This window comes from Crocuta crocuta, unplaced genomic scaffold, assembly GCF_008692635.1.
Source record: "Crocuta crocuta isolate KB4526 unplaced genomic scaffold, BGI_CrCroc_1.0 scaffold45, whole genome shotgun sequence".
Lineage (NCBI taxonomy): Eukaryota > Metazoa > Chordata > Mammalia > Carnivora > Hyaenidae > Crocuta > Crocuta crocuta.
The window spans coordinates 1,749,388-1,767,531 of NW_027530544.1; the positions used below are offsets into that span (position 1 = coordinate 1,749,388).

Sequence of the window (18,144 nt, forward strand, 5' to 3'; positions counted from 1 at the left end):
TTGAGCATCATTTTATGTGTCTGTTGGCTATATGGATGTCTTCTTTGGAAAAGTGTCTATTCATGTCTTCTGCCCATTTCCTCACTGGATTATTTGTTTTTCAGGTGTGGAGTTTGTTGAGTTCTTTATAGAATTTGTATACTAGGCCTTTATCCGATATGTCATTTGCAAGTATCTTTTCCCATTCCGTTGGTTGTCTTTTAGTTTTGTTGATTGTTTCCTTTGCCATGGAGAAGCTTTTTATCTTGATGAGGTCCCAATACTTTATTTTTGCTTTTAATTCCCTTGCCTTTGGAGATGTGTCCGGTAAGAAATTGCTACATCTGAGGTCAAAGAGGTTGTTTCCTGCTTTCTCCTTTAGAGTTTTGTTGGTTTCCTGTTTCACATTCAGGTCTTTCATCCGTTTTGAGTTTATTTTTGTGTGTAGTATAAGAAAGTGGTCTAGTTTCATGCTTCTCCATGTTGCTGTCCAGTTCTCCCAGCACCATTTGTTAAAGAGGCTCTCTTTTTTCCATTGGATACTCTTTCCTGCTTTGTCAAAGATTAGTTGTTCATACATATGTGGATCCAATTCTGGGTTCTCTGTTCCATTGGTATATGTGTCTTTTTTTGTCCCAATACCGTATTGTCTTGAGGATTACAGCTTTGTATTACAGGCCAAAGTCTGGGATTGTGATGCCTCCCATTTTGGTTTTCTTCTTCAATATTACTTTGGCTATTCAGGGTCTTTTGTGACTCCATACAAATTTTAGTATTGTTTGTTCTAGCTTTGAGAAGAATCCTGGTGCAGTTTTGATTGGGATTGCATTGAATATGTAGATTGCTTTGGGTAATGACATTTTAACAATATTTATTCTTCCTATCCATGAGCATGGAATGTTCTTCCATTTCTTTGTGTCTTCTTCAATTGCCTTCATAAGTTTTCTATAGTTTTCATCATACAGATCTCTCATATCTTTGGTTAGGTTTATTCCTGGGTATTTTATGCTTTTTATGCAGTTGTGAATGGGATCAGTTTCTTGATTTCTCTTTCTGTTGCTTCATTATTGGTGTATAAAAATTCAACCAATTTTTGTATGTTGATTTTGTACCTTGCGACTTTGCTGAATTCATGGATCAGTTCTAGCAGACTTTTAGTGGATTCTGTCTGGTTTTCAGTGTAGAGTATCATGTCATTTGCAAAAAGTGAAAATTTGACTTCTTCTTTGCCAGTTTTGATGACTTTTATTTCATTTTGTTATCTGATTGCTGGTGCTAGGACGTCCAGCACTATGTTAAACAACAGTGGTGAGAGTGGACATCCCTGTGGTGTTCCTGATCTCAGGGGGAAATCTCTCAGTTTTTCCCCATTGAGGATGAAGTTAGCTGAGGGCTTCTTATAGATGGCTTTTATGATGTTCAAGTAAGTTTCCTCTATCCTGACTCTTTCGAGGGTTTTTATTAAGAAAGGATGCTGTGTTTTGTCAGATGCTTTTTCTGCATCTATTGATGTGATCATATGGTTCTTATCCTTTTACTGATGTGATGTATCACATTGATTGATTTGTGCACATTGAACCTTCAACCTAGGAATGAATCCGACTTGATCATGGTGAAAAATTCTTTTTATATGCTGTTGAATTTGATTTGCTAGTATCTTGTTGAGAATTTTTATATCCCTGTTCGTCAAGGATATTGGCCTGTAGCTCTCTTTTTTTGCTGGGTCTCTGTCTGATTTGGGAATCAAAGTAATGCTGGCCTCATACAATGAGTCCAGAAGTTTTCCTTCCATTTCTGTTTTTTGGAACAGCTTGAGAAGGATAAGTATTAACTCTGCTTTAAATGTCTGGTGGAATTCCCCAGGGAAGCCTCCTGGTCTAGGACTCTTATTTTTTGGGAGATTTTCAATAACTGATTCAATTTCTTCACTAGCTATGGGTCTGTTCAAATTTTCCATTTCTTCCCACTTGCATTTCGGTAGCATGTGGGTGTTTAGGAATTTGTCCAATTCTTCCAGGTTGTCTAGTTTGTGGCATGTAATTTTCATAGTATTTCCTGATAATTGCTTGTATTTCTAAGGGATTGGTTGTAATAAATCCCATTTTCATTTGTGATTTTGTCTATTTGGTCCTCTCTCTTTTCTTTTTGAGAAGCCTGGCTATAGGGTTATCAATTTTGTTTATTTTTTCGAAAAATCAACTCTTGGTTTCCTTGATCTGTTTTCTGTTTTTTTGTTTTTGGATTCTGTATTGTTTATTTCTGCTTTGATCTTTATTATATCTCTTCTGCTGGGTTTAGGGTGTTTTTGCAGTTCTGATTCTAGTTCCTTTAGGTGTGCTGTTAGATTTTTGTTGTGGGATTTTTCTTGTTTCTTGAGATAGGCCTGGGTTGCAGTGTATTTTCCTGGTAGGACTGCCTTTGCTGCATCCCAAAGGGTTTGGACTGTTATATTTTCATTTTCATTTGTTTCCATATATTTTTAAATTTCTTCTCTAATTGTCTGGGGACCCATTTATTCTTTAGTAGAATGGTCTTTAACCTCCATGCTTTTGGATGTTTTCCAGACTTTTTCCTGTGGTTGATTTGAAGTTTCATAGCACTGTGATCTGAAAGTGTGCATGGTATGATCTCAGTTCTTTTATATTTATTGAGGGTTGTTTTGTGACCCAGTATGTGATCTGTCTTGGAGAATGTTCCATGTGCATTCGAGAAGAAAGTATATTCTGCTGCTTTGGGATGTAGAGTTCTAAATATATCTGTCAAGTCCATCTGGTCCAGTTTATCATCAGGGCCGTTGTTTCTTTACTGACTTTCTGCTTGCATGATCTATCCATTGCTGTAAGTGGAGAATTAAAGTCTCCTGCAATTACCACATTCTAACCAAAATGATTGCTTATGTTTGTGATTAATTGTTTTATATATTTGGGTTCTACCAAATTGGGTGCATAGACATTCATAATTGTTAGCTCTTCCTGATGGATAGACCCTGTAATTATGATATAATGCCCTTCTTCATCTCTTGTTTTACAGCCTTTAAAGTCTAGTTTGTCTGATGATATGGCTACTCCAGCTTTCTTTTAACTTCCAGTAGCATGATAGGTAGTTCTCCATCCCCTCACTTTCAATCTGAAGGTGTCCTCAGGTCTAAAATGAGTCTCTTGTAGACAGCAAATAGATGGATCTTGGTTTTTTTTTTATCCATTCTGATACCCTATTGATTGGAGCATTTAGTCCATTTACATTCAGTGTTGTTATTGAAAGACAGGCATTTAGAGTCATTGTGTTATCTGTAGGTTTCATGCTTGTAGTGATGTCTCTGGTACTTTGTGGTCCTTGCAATATTTCACTCACAGAGTCCCCCTTAGATCTCTTGTAAGGCTGGTTGAGTGGTGATGAAATCCTTCAGTTATCGTTTGTTTGGGAAAACCTTTATCTTTCCTTCTATTCTGAATGACAGGCTTGCTGGATAAAGGATTCTTGGCTGCATATTTTTCCTGTCCATCACATTGAAGATTTCCTGCCATTCTTTTCTGGCCTGCCAAGTTTCAGTAGGTAGGTCTGCTACTACCATTATGTGTCTGCCTTTGTATGTTAAGGCCCGTTTACCCTAGCTGCTTTCAGAATTCTCTCTTTATCCTTGTATTTTGCCAGTCTCACTATGATGTGTCGTGCAGAAGATCGATTCAAGTTACGTCTGAGGGGAGTTCTCTGTGCCTCTTGGATTTCAGTGTCTGTTTCGTTCCTCAGGTTGGGGAATTTCTCAGCTATGATTTGTCCCAGTACACCTTCAGCCCCTTTCTCTTCTTCTTATGGAATTCCTATGAAACGGATATTGTTCTGTTTGATTTAATCACTTAGTTCTCTAATTCTCCCCTTGTGATCCTGGATTTCTTTTTAATCTCTCTCTTTGCATAATTTTATCTTCTAATTCACCTATTCTCCCCTATGCCTCTTGAGTCCTTGCTGTGGCCACCTCTGTTTTATTTTGCACCTCATTTATAGCATTTTTAATCCATTCATGACTGTTTTTTAGTTTCTTGATCTCTTCAGCAATAGACTCTCTGCTGTCTTCTTTGCTTTTTTCAAGCCCTGTGATTAATTTTATGACTGTTATTCTAAATTCTTGTTCAGTTATGTTGCTTATATCTGTTTTGATCAATTCTTTAGCTGTCACTTCTTCCTGGAATTTCTTTTGAGAATTCTTCTGTTTCATCATTTCGGGTAGTTTTCTGTCTCTTATGAGTTTTAAAAGCTTGTTATGTGCTCTGCACCTGTGAGCACTGCTGTATTAAATGGGTGTCATACACTCTCCAGGGCCTTGCCTTTTAGGAAGTGTTTTTTGGAGAGTGTTACTTGCTCTCTTTTTTTGTGACTTTAGTTATTTTATTTCCCTACTTGTAGTGATGTTTTGGACCCTCCACCAGGTGTACTTTGATTTGATCCTTGAAGTAGCCCTGGAAAGGAAAACAGACAAGCAGGAAACAAGATACAAACAAATAAAACAAACAAAAACAAAAAATACTCCAAAAACAAAACACCTTTGTCCTTTGGCTTCAGTCCTTCTTTGAGAGATGTGGGAAGTACGGATCCCCCTACTCCTCTGTCTTCTTGGCCCTCTTTTCAACCATTTTTATTCAGTGAACGTATTGGAGCAGTATACCCAAGTCTAGTAATGTTGCTTTTGAAAACTAGGAAGGCATGCTTAGCAGTGTATCTTTTCTTAGTGGTATGGTTTGTAAGGTGCAACTTGATGTTTACTTTCAGTATACACTAGACCTTTAACCACCAGGAATTTGACTGAGGTGGTAGGCTCCTATAATTTTGTTATTGTTTTCCACACTCTGGCATATGTGTATCATCCCAATGTATGTAAGGCATAAACTATCTGTTGATGAGGTCATCAATAAAGTGGGCCAATATAATGTTCTATGAGGTGTTAAAATGTTGAGTCCTTGTAGGCCAAGAGTTAGACTTTTTCTGTAAATGACTAGATAGCAAATATTTTAGGTTTTACAGGCTAAATGGTCTCTGTTGCAACGAATCCACTCTACTAATATAGTACAAAAACAACCATAGTCATTGTGTAAAAGAATAGGTGAGGCTGTGTTGAAGTATAGCTTTATTTGCACAGATAGGTGGTGGGTTAAATTTGACCTGTGGGTTATAGTTTGCCAACTCCTGCTATAGATTAATCTATGGTTCAGAGTTGATATATAACCTAGTGGCAATATAGAAAATATACTGCCATCTCTATCAGGTGAAAGCAAAAATGATACTGATTTTCTGTTAATTATGATAGAGAAAAAAAGTGTTAGCAAATTAGTACCTACATGTTATGAAATTCATTAATTGATCTATATGGAGACTGTGTCTGAAAAAGCATGTGCAATTGGAACCCACAGTAATATGTTGTCATCCTAGAAGACATTCTCATTTTGGAGCCTTCAACTGGAGTTAAATGGGTGTGTAGTAGGAATCACTATCTATGCATATTTTAAGAAGTCTTTGAAGATGACACGGATTTCTACAGTTACCTTAGGGAATAATATTTTAATGATGTTTAGGTAGGGGAAGTTCCAAGGCCTCTATTGACTTTTCCTTCTCTATAGTTTTAATTCTGTAGGTCTGGCAGGTAGTCCTGCCAGAATATCAGTCCATTAATGTACACACTCAGGATCTAGAAGATCAGTTTTTAATTTGGGGTAGAGGCTCCATCCAAGTTGACCTACCAAGAGACAGATTGTCAAAAAGTCCATGTATTGTTTGACTTGTGCAAGTCCTCACTCTAACCTGAAGACTGTAATGGTATCCTGGATCACCAGACAGCAGACACTTGAAAAATGGGGGCAATCTGGAATTTGATATTCTTTTACAATTACAACTTATTTTAATATTAACATAAAGTTTTCTTTTTAATCCAGACCAAGCCTGCATAATATTTTCTGTAGTCTCTGAGTTTAAGTATGTTTTCCTATTTTGTTTTATTTATTTATTTTTTTCGTAAATAAAATTATTTACTTTATTTTAGACTCTGGTTAATAGTTATTTGACAGACATTACTTTTCAGGTCTTTTTTCTCTGTTACATTTTGATTTTTTGACTTTTTTCCCCCCTCTCTCTGACCTTTTCACTGCCTTTCCCACAGTTAGGTGTGAATTTTTTTTCTATATTATTATTTTCTGAAGTCTACAAATATTCTATCACAGGGTCAATATGTTAAGTTAAATACTTAGTATTGTCCTACTTTTACCTTTTTTGTTTTTTTAAACCATTTTATTATGGAAAACTTCTAATCATATACAAAGTAAACATTGGTGTAATTAACTCTAATGTACTCATCACCCAACTATAATAATTGTATCAACATTTTGCCAATCTTATTTCTTCTGTATCTCTATCCGCTCTGTACTCATCTACTTGATGATATATTTCTGCAGTTCTTTTTTTAAGAGAAATTAGCATATATTAAAATGTACAAATCTTTGCCATGAGGTTTAGATACACAGATATATTTGTATAAACCACACTCTGTTTTAAAGTATAGACTTTATTGTTATTCAGATATGAAAGGCCAACAGATCATTGCCACTGAAAAGGTACTTTGTTATACTCCAGTCCTAAGAGAATGGTGTGTAATACACCACCAGGGGCCATGTGGGGAAGTGTTAGTGTTTGGTCAGGAGGTAAAGGAGTGAGAGGAAGATGTGAGCAAGGGCCTCTTTTGTATTTTCTCCAGGAAGGAACTGGAGAGGCAGGTTTAGGATTGGCTAGCTGCAATACTTACAGCAGGCTCTGAGATAGGGCTGTCCTTCGTTGTCTGATACTAAGGGGATGGTTTGACGGGGGATAGTGGCTTTGAGTATGAGAGCCCCAGAGAGGAGACAAAGCGTGGGGTTTGCATTAGGAGGTTTGCTTTTGAAAAGCACCCTTGCAAGTAAGTTGTTTGCTATCTCTAGGAATTAGATAGCCCTGGGAAGGGCCATCCTTTAGGATCAGCAAGGCCCCAAGATATCAAAGCATCAGAAATACAGAATATTAGAAAAACCTATAAATAACCTATCACAATATAGAACATTTCCATCTCCCCATGAAGGTCCGTCCTGTCTCTTCCAAATCTCTAGCCCCCTCTAGACAACCATTGTTCTCATTTTTTACACTCCAGTTATTTTTAGTTTTGTTTGTTCTAGAACTTTATATGAACAGAATTATATAGTATGACTCCTGCGTTCAGCTTCTTTTAGTACAATGGCATACGATATGTCTGTGTAGTTTGATCCTTTTTATTGCCTAGTGGTAGTCATTGTATGAATCTGCCATAATCTGTTTATTCATTCTCTTGCTGATGGATAGTAGCTTGTTTCCAGTTTGGGGTTATAAAGTTACTACAGACAGTCCTCTTTTGTTGACATGTTTTGTCAGCATTTGTCTTGAGTACATATTAGCAGTGGAATTTGTACACATACACCAATAAGTAAAATAGGAGATAAAATATGATACAGGCTCCAAAGGTGATCAACAGAGGGAAGTAGGAAGTACCACTTTTAGGCCCTGGGGTCTTGAAGGACATGCAGGCTTTTGACAGGTGATGATGATAAGAAAGGGCCTCACTGATGAAAAGAATAGTGTTTTTAATACCATAAAATTAGTCTCATTCAGTCATGATTTAGCAATAAATTATGTTCCATAGATGGAACTGACCTGAAATTTCTCCAGATATTTGGGGCATCATTGAATGACTTTACCTCCTGAACTTTGTCCTGGCCCAAAGCATAGGCACTGTGCTATTATGATGAGGTTTGAAGGTTAGAATGGTACCATCTTCTTGAATCTTCATGACTGTTCTGGTATTCTCTTTCATCATTTTTCCTTTCTCTTGACTCTTCTATGGCCTTTTCACTGAATTTTTTCATTCCACCTATAAGTGTATTAAGATATCCCTCTTGTACCCCATTACAGAGGAAAAATAGTTACTTCTCAATCCTAGTATATCTGTCAAGCTGTCATCCTGTTTTTCTTTAACTGCAGTAGCATTCACTTACTGCTTCCTTCTCTTACCATCAACAGTTATTTAACTTCTTACAGTCTGGATTTTGCTTTCATCTGCTCCTATGAATCTGTTTATAAAGGGTCAACAACCTTAGTCAATAAATCTAATAATTTTCTTTTTGAGTTCAGACTGTCTTTGATCAGGCATTGTTAATCCATATCTTTCTTCCAGATGGCCTCCCCTTCTTAGGCTTCATTAAGCTCTTTCCTCCTCTTGTTCTGCTACATCTGTTTTGCCTGACTCCCCTTCCTCTTGGTAAAGGTAGTGTTTACCAAGGATTTGCCTTTGGCCTACTTTTTTTTTTTATAATCTCATCCCAACCCTTCCTTTCAGATGCAGACCTTATCTGTTTCTCCAGCTCTACTACTGTTCCATTCTTCCCTTGCTTGTGAAACATGCCTCTTTATCACTACAAGTTTGAGATCTTTAAACTGTCTCCATTCTTTTTTTAAAGCTTTTCCTTTTTTAAAAAATTTTTAAATATATTTTTATTTTTGACAGAGAGAGCATGAGCAGGGGAGGGGCAGAGAGAGGGAGACACAGAATCCAAAGCAGTCTCCATGCTCTGAGTCTACAGCACAGAGCCCGACACAGGGCTCAAACTCATGGACCACAAGATCATGACCTGAGCTGAGGCTGCACGCATAACTGACTGAGACCCCCAGGCAGCCCACAATGTCTCCATTCTTTATCAAACCTGAGTTTCTTCCAGTGGGTTTGTTGTAGCACCCTTATCTTTCCAATCAACCACACTTAAAATGTTGACATTTTCTTTAATTTTTTCCCTTTTGTTTCCCATATCTAATTAATTGCTACATTTACTAGTTTTAACCTTTATAATATCACTCAACCTCTTTCTTCTTCATTCCTGCTGCCACTATCCTGATTTAGGCCCTCTTTTCAGTCGGTCTTTTACAATGACTCCCTCAAGAACTTCCTAAGGTAGATTGTAGAAAGAACATGGGCTTTGCAGTCTTACAGATAGACCCAAGTGCTAATTGTGAAGATGACACTTATCGTCTGTCTGACTTATAGCAAATTATTTAACCTCCATTTACAGATGAGAAAATTTAGACACCAAGAAGTTAGTCATTCCTGTCTTATGTAGTACTGCATTTTGAAAGACAAGCAGGACAATGTGTACCTAGCAAGAAAGCACTAAGAAAATATTGTCTTCCTGCTTTTAATCTCTACAATCTATTAATAGATTAATATTCTTTAAGCATAGCTTTAATCATATCAGTCTTTTGTTCTTCAGTGTTTCCACATTGTCTGCCTTGTTCATAATTTTTAGCCTAATATTTCTTTCTGTTAATTTGCTTCAGCCTCCCTTTCTGACCTTATTTCTTCCTTGTCTTCACAAACATTGTTTTAAGCCAGACAAAACCACTAGCAATGGCCAATGGTAAAGTGTTTAAGAGAATGAGTAGTATAGTCAGGCTACCTGGATTTAACTCCCAGTTCATTTACTTACTCTGGGAAAGTTACTTAATCTCCCTAAAGCTTAGTTTCCTATTTGTAAAGAACAGGGATAATTATAGTGCCTACTTCAGTGGGTTCTTAGATGAAATGAGACATGCATATAATCACTTGGGCCTGGCACATTGAGAGCAGCCACTGTTAGTAGGATTGGCAGAGGTAGTAGTTCTTCATGCTCTTATTATTTGCATCTCATTTCCATTTCTTTTTTTTTTTAAATTTTTTTAAATGTTTTATTTATTTCTAGGAGAGAGAGAGAGACAGCGTGAGCAGGGGAGGGTCAGAGAGAGAGGGAGTCACAGACTGAAACAGGCTCCAGGCTCTGAGCTGGCAGTCAGCACAGGGCCCGACGCGGGGCTCGAACCCACGGACCGCGAGATCATGACCTAAGCGAAAGTCGGACACTTAACTGACTAAGCCACCCAGGCGCCCCTCATTTCCATTTCTATGCTCACGTTCTTTTTCTCTGCATGGAATGCAGTTCTTCCCATTTGTACCTGTCTAAATTTTAACCATCTTTAAAGATCTTCCCTGGTTTTCTTACCACTCCTGTATCACCACCTTCCCCCTACTTATCTTTCCTCTTCAGAATTCCTTAACTCTTTTATTTTAGAATGCTTATTACTTACATAGACTTATCTATTTCCCTTCAAAAGAACTTGAGGGCAAATTGTGTAAATCATTTTTTGTATTTCTTTTTTTTTTTTTAAGTGTAATTTGAGAGAGAGAGAGAGAGAGAAAACGTGTGAGCAGGGAAGGGGCAAAGAGAGAATCCCAAGCAACTCCACACTGTCAGTGCAGAGCCCAACATGGGGCTTACTCTCTCAAACCTTGAGATCATGCCCTGTGGCAAATCAAGAGTTGGATGCTTAACCAGCTGAGCCACCCGGGTGCCCCCATTTCTTGTACTTTCTGCACAGCTTCTTCTATAGAATCGTGCCAGAGAGTATTTGCTGAATAAATATATTCTCTATAAGCAGTAGCATTTTGGTTCCAAGAGACTTACTCTTCTTAAGGAACTTTTATAAACTCTTCATTAATCATTGCTTCATAAAAAATTTAATTTTGTCCTGAAAATGCCATATTGGGCTCAAGGAGACTAATTAAAGAAATGGCATTGTAGCAGAAGACAATAATAGTAAAAACAAACACTTGACCAGGAGACACTGCTTTGGATTCAGCAACATTTTTTTTTTCTACACTGCCTCTCATTTGTTATTGTTCCAGATCCACTCTGTACCTAGTAGTGCCTATCATAGTGCCAAATTTAAGTGTGAATAATGAATCTAAAATTTATTTTACTGAAATATCACATAATAAATACATTAAAATGTGATTAAATATCTTGTTCAGTTTGTTAACATGAGAAATTGTCCTTAAGGATTGTCACACTCATGTTGTATGTTGTTGGAATTTTTTCTTGGTAACCATTCCTACAGGTCCTAGGGGGTTGGGGTGGGAGTTGGTGAATCTCTCCTTGAGACTTTCTTTCCCCCAGCGATTTGGCATAGCTCCAGCCTGTCCTTTAGCATAATACATGCCTTGTCCTTGTTAAAAGAGGCTTTTCATTTGTTTTCATTGTTTTAAAAATATTTCTGGTCATTTTGAAATAATTTTTATAGTAAATAATAAATTATATGCTATAATTATAAAGAGAGGTTCCAAGGCCAAGAGACAAATATTAGAAACTGAATATTTATCTAGTCATATTATTTATTTCTTAGATATTGATCAATTGTATTAAAATTTTTGCATTCAAGAATGACCATATTGTACCTAACCATAAACAGCTGAGATTTTTAAGTTATAATACAGCATATTATTTGGGGTTTTTTTTTTTGTAAGGTAATCTTGCATATTTTAGAAGTGTGATTTTATGTAATCTGTTCAGTTGTTAGGTAGTTTTATGCTTAAGGCCCATTTTTAAGGATTTCATTTTTTATTAGAGGCCAGTTTTCCCTTACTGCTGAGAAGGTGGGGCAGGGATGGACAGGGACTACAAAACATGACTAATTGGTAGACCAGTTGCATAGATTTAAAAAAATATTTTTAATGTGTATATTTGAGAAAGACATAGAGTGCGAGCAGGGGAGGTGTAGAGAGAGGGGCACAGAGAGATGGAGACAGACTCCAAAGCAGGCTCCAGGCTCTGAGCTGTCAGCACAGAGCCCAATGTGGAGCTCGAACTCATGGAACGCAAGATCAAGATGTGAGCTGAAGTAGGATGCTTAACTGACGGAGTCACCCAGGCGTCTCAAGTTGCATAGATTTTTAAATGGTGACTGTTTTTCTTACTGAGATAAAAGTTGGCCTTAATACTTTACAAAGACTTTGAATTTTTTGTTTTCTTTCATATTAAAATCTCAAGGGAACTGGTTGAGAGACCAAGCAATCAGCTTGGGCACAGAAGAAACTTAAGAAAATGTTATCCTATATTTGCATTTTCTGCTGAACTTGAGGAACATAAATACTATTTGTGATATTTGGGGTTTTGTGTTTCAGTGAACTGTTGAGGGAAGCTTTTCTGCTATAATGGCTGAATATGAGTTGCAAAGATTTAAGCCTTTCTCTTGTATTAACGTTCTACCTCATTAACTTCATTGTTAAGGCTCTTATACTTCAGTGATTTAAATAAAATGATCTAACTATAGTTCTGCTGTCGTCTTTCTCTCCTTTTTGAGGTCTAGATGATTCTGTATTTAGTTTTGTATTTCCATTTAGACTCCGTTGTTAATTTTGTTAAGCCCAAGATGAGGATAAAGGGGAAAGTATGGTAGAACTATACTTTGGTATATAACTATACTAAGCTTCAGCTTACCCTGCTGAAGCTCTGACAGATAAGGGAATACATTTGTAAAGATAAACTGGTCACTTTCCTTTTTAGCTAGTGTTTTAACATATGTCATGGTCTTCAGGTGCTCTTCAGAGATCATGAACTTCATAGCCCTAAGACTGTTCTATTGTGAAGTTCAGATTGGTGATTATATAGGAGCTTTCACATATATCCCATGGTATTTTTAGACCTGGAACCCAAATAAGGGAGTGCTTGGCTTAAAAAAAAGCAAACTATGTTTGTCCTTAAAAATGTTATCTAAGCATTTTCAGTAAAATAGGAATTATGCAGTGATTTTTTCAAGCAAAGTCACCTTTGCAAATATTTGCAAATGCTTCCAGGTAGTGGACCTATTTAGACAGTAAGTTTTTTTGCATGATTTACTGCCAGATGTGAGCCCTCCTTAGCATGGTATACCCCAAGTGCAAGTTAGATGTCTTTGTTAAAAATTTAGAGAAAAAGAACTTAGTTGAACTTGAGTTCAGGGCAGTGAAGCTGTCATGTTGCCAGATATTTTGCATTTAAAAAAATAATTACTAATATATTAATAAGTAACTTTGTGAAGATTAATCCATATTTGACCCATTTAAATTTAGCAAAGGATTTCATTTTACATAATTATAGGTGCTGACATGAGATAGTAGTGTTCATTTCTAACTGTTTCTTTTATTTTCCAGCTCACCAGCGACTGGAACCCGCAACTTTGTCAGCAATTGTGGCATTTATCCTCAGTCTTTTATGTGGAGCTCTGAATTTAATTCGAGGTTTTCATGCCATAGAAAGTCTTTTGCAGGTACTGTGCTAATTTTGCAATTTGAGGTGACTGTGCCTGTTGATTCTACTTGTTACTCAATTGGTTTGAATTGATTTGGGTATTGTACAGTTTACATTGCATGCTCAGATTCTGCATTCTGTATGCCAGCTCCAGTCTCCCCTTTCTCTACGAACAGTGCTTTCTAGTTGGATTCTTTGACTCAGTTAGGATCTATTTATTATTTACTCTGTAGGAGGCACTCTTTGTAGGTTCTCTGGGGACACCAAGGTGTGTGTGACATGAGCACTAGCGTCTCAGAGTCTAGAGTTGAATCGGGGTGGGGTGGAGCAGAGCCGTCCACCAGTAATTACCAAGGACATAGAGAAGAGGAGCAGTCAGTGTGAGTAGGAGAAGACTTGGTGGAGGAGGAGTGAGCTGGACCTAGAAGGATCTGAGTGGACAGAGAGGAATGGAAAAAAAAAAGAAGGCATTTATGGACAGGTTTTTGTCCCACTTCTATGTATTTCTACCTTGTTATCTCCTTTTTTTCAATTTTTAACTGGTGGCTACCAGAAACCACTATTTTTTTTTTCAGATATTGCCAACTATTCTTTTTTCCCGTGGAGTTTCTTCAGAGACTGGCTATCAGAATATACTAACTTTTCTCTTTCTGTAAAGTTTTTGAAGCTTCTTTTCTTGAAGTTCAGCACATTTCAGACTGGACAGCTTTTCTTACCTTTGATTCTACTCACTTTCTCTGAAGACTTTTTTCTTGACACTTGCAATGTAAATAAGTTCTCTGTTTTTGGTCAGCATTAAGCTCAGAATACCATTCGTAAAAACTCACCTAACACACCTTATATTCTTTTTCAAAATTGCTTATTTTGTTTGGGGGAAAAATCCGTGGTGTTCTGAGTACCCTCCAAATGTCATGAGCTCTTTGAAGCCAGTAGCAGAGGATATCACAGGTTTTAAGCAGCTGAGCTGTCCCTCAAGTGGGGAGGGGATTATCTCATGACTTTTTAATTCTGCTTTCAAATATCCTGAGCCCTCAGGCAAAGCCCCTCTTCCTTTTCAGGCAAGGACAGCTGGCTCCTGTCCCTTGGTGTTTCTGCCCCTGTTCCCTAGCCAGGTTAACTTTATTCCAGCAGGAGTTCAATTTTGAGCTAGTTAGCCTGCCAAAAAGAAACAGGCAATTTGGAGACCACTGACTGAAAAAGTTAATAAGTAATCTATTCTCTTCCCCCTGCCCTTTTTTTTTTTTTTTAATTGTTGTAGTGGAAAGAACAGTGGTGTAGATGTGTGAAGAGTTAGTTTTTATTTGTGGATGAAAGAGAGAGGGTTGTCCTGCTCAGCTTCTGATTAGCTCTATGACCTTGAGTAGTTCACTTTAGTTTCTGGTCCTCAGTCTCATTACTGATAAAATGAAGGAGAAGGTTAGATTTGGTGAGTATTTCTCAAAGTATGGGGCATGTTTATCACTGGTTACACAGTAAATGACTTTAGGTGGTAGAATGATAAATGTTTTGAATTTTAAGAGTTATATATTTAATGTTTATTAATATATAATAAATAACTATTTGGTAAGAGATACTAGTATCTGTTAATGATAGAGATATAGAATTGTTTGTTTATTTTTCAGAGAGAGGTGGGGGGAGGGAAGGAAGGGCAGAAATAGGGAATGGAATCCAAAGCTGCCTGCCCCCTGTCAGTGCCAAAGCCCAGCGCAGGGGTCAAACCCTCGAATTGTGAGATCATGACCCGAGCTGAAGTCAGATGCTCAACTGACTGATCCACCTAGGCACCCCTAAAATTTTCCTTTTAAAATAAATAAATTTTAATAAAATGTCAACTTTATGTAATAATGGTATAATTAGTATTTAGAGTTGGCAAAAATTGTGAAGATCGTTTTCTGTAGTTACAAATACCCTCGGTTGTAGCAAATTAATAAGTAAGGGGAGAGAACAGATCTGGGTAGAGAAAAGTGTTTGTGCTGTAGAGCCTTAACCATCCCTGATTCAAAAGACAGTATACAAGTGTGAAACCTGGACCTTAGACCCTCATTACTTTTAAGTTAAAAGCCAGACAAGGCTGTTGTATCTCACAAAACCGATTAAAGAAAGTAATTTCTGGGGCACCTGGGTGGCTCAGTCAGTTAAGCATTCTACTTTTGATTTAGGCCTGGGTCATGATGTCACAGTCATGGGATCAAGCCTTGCATCAAACTCTGTGCTGAGTGTGGAGCCTGCTTGGGATTCTCTCTCTCTCTTTCTCTCTCTCTCTCTCTCTCTCTCTCTTAGCCTCTTTCTCTTGCTCTCTCAAAATAAATAAATAAACATTTAAAAAAAATAGTTTCTTTCAGACACTCAGATATCTTATCCCTCATTTTCTCAACTGATTCTTTCCTTCTCCCTCTTCTATTTCATAACTTCAGAGCTAAGGAAAGTAGTATAAACTATAGCTTTTCATGCTTTTGAGCTGCTAGAACTGGCTCATGCCTGCCTCAATCCCTAAGTGTTTTTTTCCCTCTGATCAGTACTGTCTTTGCCTCATTGCAGTTGTTTAGGGTTCAGAAGAACAATAATCTGATTAAATGGATTACCACTTACATGCAACTGGCTGATAGCTTTGAGATTACTCAGCCTGTTTACACTTAAAAAGACATTACAGAACAAAATGTAACTCATGAATACAGAAATCTCCTCAATAAGATACTAGTAAATTGAATCCAGTGATATATAAAAAGAATTATATACCACAGCCAAGTGGATTTATTCCAGGTATGCAAGGCTGGTGCAGCATTCAACAGTTAGTTAATGTAATCCGTCACATCAACAGGCTAAAGATGAAAAATCATATGATCCTGTCTTGGATCCAGAAAAAGCATTTGATAAAATCCAATACCTATTCATGAACCCATCTCAAACTAGGTATAAAGGGAAGCTTCCTCAACTTGCTAAAGAACATCTATAGAAACTCTACAACTAACAGCATACTTGATTAGAAACTAGATGCTTTCTCCCCAAGATCAGAAAGAAGACAAGGATGTTCTCTCTAACCATTCCTATTCAACGTTGTATTGAGGAGCCTACTTAATGCAGTAAGACAAGAAAACAGAAGGTATACAGATAGGGAAAGAAGGAGTACAACTGTCTTTATTCACAGATGTTCTGATTATCTATGTAGATAATCCCAAAGACTTGACAAATTCCTAGAATTCATAAATGATTATAGCAGTTATAGGATCCAAAGTTAATATATAAAAGTCAGTTACTTTCCTATATACCAGCAAGGAACAGTTGACATTTGAAATTTAAAAACAATACCATTTATATTGGCACCCCCCCTCCCAAATGGGGCACTTCAGAATAAATCTGACAAAACATATATAATATCTGTATGAGAAAAATTGTAAAACTCTGATAAAAGAAATCAAAGAAGATCTAAGTAAATGGAGGCACATTTCATGTTCATGAGTGGGAAGACTCTTTGTCAAGATGTCAGTTCTTCCCAGCTTGATCTATAGATTCAGCACAATCCCAGTCAAAATCCCAGCAAGTTATTTTGTAGATACTGACAAAGTGATCCTAATATGGACAGGCAAAAGATGGAATAGCCAACACAGTACTGACGAAAAGGAAATCAAAGGATCAAAGGACTGACACTACCCAACTTCAGAACTTACTGTTAGACTATAATAAGACAGGTATTGGCAAAACAATAGACAAATGGATCAGTACAACAAAATAGTTCAGAAACATAAGTACAATCAACTGATCTTTGACAAAGGTGCAAAAGCAATTCAGTGGAGAAAATAATCTTTCAACAAATGGTGCTGGAACAGCTAGACATTCACATGCAAAAAAAAGAAAAAAAAGTCTGGACACAAATTTTATACCTTGAATTTAAAAAGCTAACTCAAAATGGATCACAGACCTAAATGTAAGGTACAAAACTTTTAAGAGATAACAGAAGAAAACCTGGATGACCTTGGGTTTGGTAATTACTTTTTAGTTACAACACTAGAATCATGATCCATGAAAGTTTTAAAAGTTTTGTCCTGTGAAGGTCATTAAGAGAATGAGAATATAAACCACTGAGAATACAAGCCACAGACAGGACACATCTGACCAATGACTTGTATCCAAAACATACAAAGAACTCTTAAAACTCAAGAAAGTCAATGCAGTTAAAAATTGGACAAAAGAACTGAACAGATACCCCACCAAAGGAGAAATCTGAGTGGCAAAAATCATATTAAAAGACATCCAACATTATATGTTACTAAGGAATTACAAATTAAAACAACAGTAAGATACTACTAAACTATTAGAGTGGCAAAATCCTAAACACTGTAGTGAGGATATGTAACAATACGAAGTCTTCATTCATTGCTGGGGGGAGTGCAGAATGGCAGTCACTTTGGAAGACAGCTTGGCTGTTTCTCACAAAATGAAGCCTAGCCTTACTGTGTGATCCAGGAATCATACTCCTATGTATATTTACCCAAATGAATAGAAACCTTCTAACCACAAAAAACCTGTACATGACTGTTTATATCCTCTTTATTCATAATTTCAAAAAATCAGAAGCAACTAAGATGTCTTTCAAAAGGTGAAAGAATAAACAAGCAATCTGTACAATTGAGTGGTATTCAGTAAGGAAAAGAAATACATTCTTAAGCTACAAATAGGCATGGCTAAACCTACGGCACCTGGTTGGCTCAGTCGGTTAAGTGCCTGACTTCAGCACAGGTCATGATCTCATGACTTGTGAGTCCCAAGTCCCATGTTAGGCTCTGTGCTGACAGCTCAGAACCTGGAGCCTGCTTCGGATTCTGTGTCTCCCTTTCTACCTGCCCATCTCCCATTCTCTGTCTCTCTCTCAAAAATAAAATAAAAACATTTAAAAAATTTTTTAAAAGACATGGCTAAACCATAAATGTATAATGCTTAATGAAAGAGGCCAGTCTAAGAAAACTGCATACTTACATGATTCCAGCTATAAGACATTCTGGGAAAGGCAAAATTCTAGAGACAGTAAATGAAAGGA

General features: G+C 37.0%; 1 protein-coding gene across 1 annotated transcript in view; it reads left to right on the top strand.

Moving 5' to 3' along the window:
- SEC22A (SEC22 homolog A, vesicle trafficking protein) overlaps positions 1–18,144 on the top strand; it is a 79,542-nt gene that overhangs the window by 38,011 nt on the left and 23,387 nt on the right. The window contains exon 5 of the mRNA XM_077767616.1: positions 13,016–13,131. Coding sequence (XP_077623742.1) covers positions 13,016–13,131 — 116 coding nt within the window. The remainder of the gene's footprint in view (positions 1–13,015; positions 13,132–18,144) is intronic.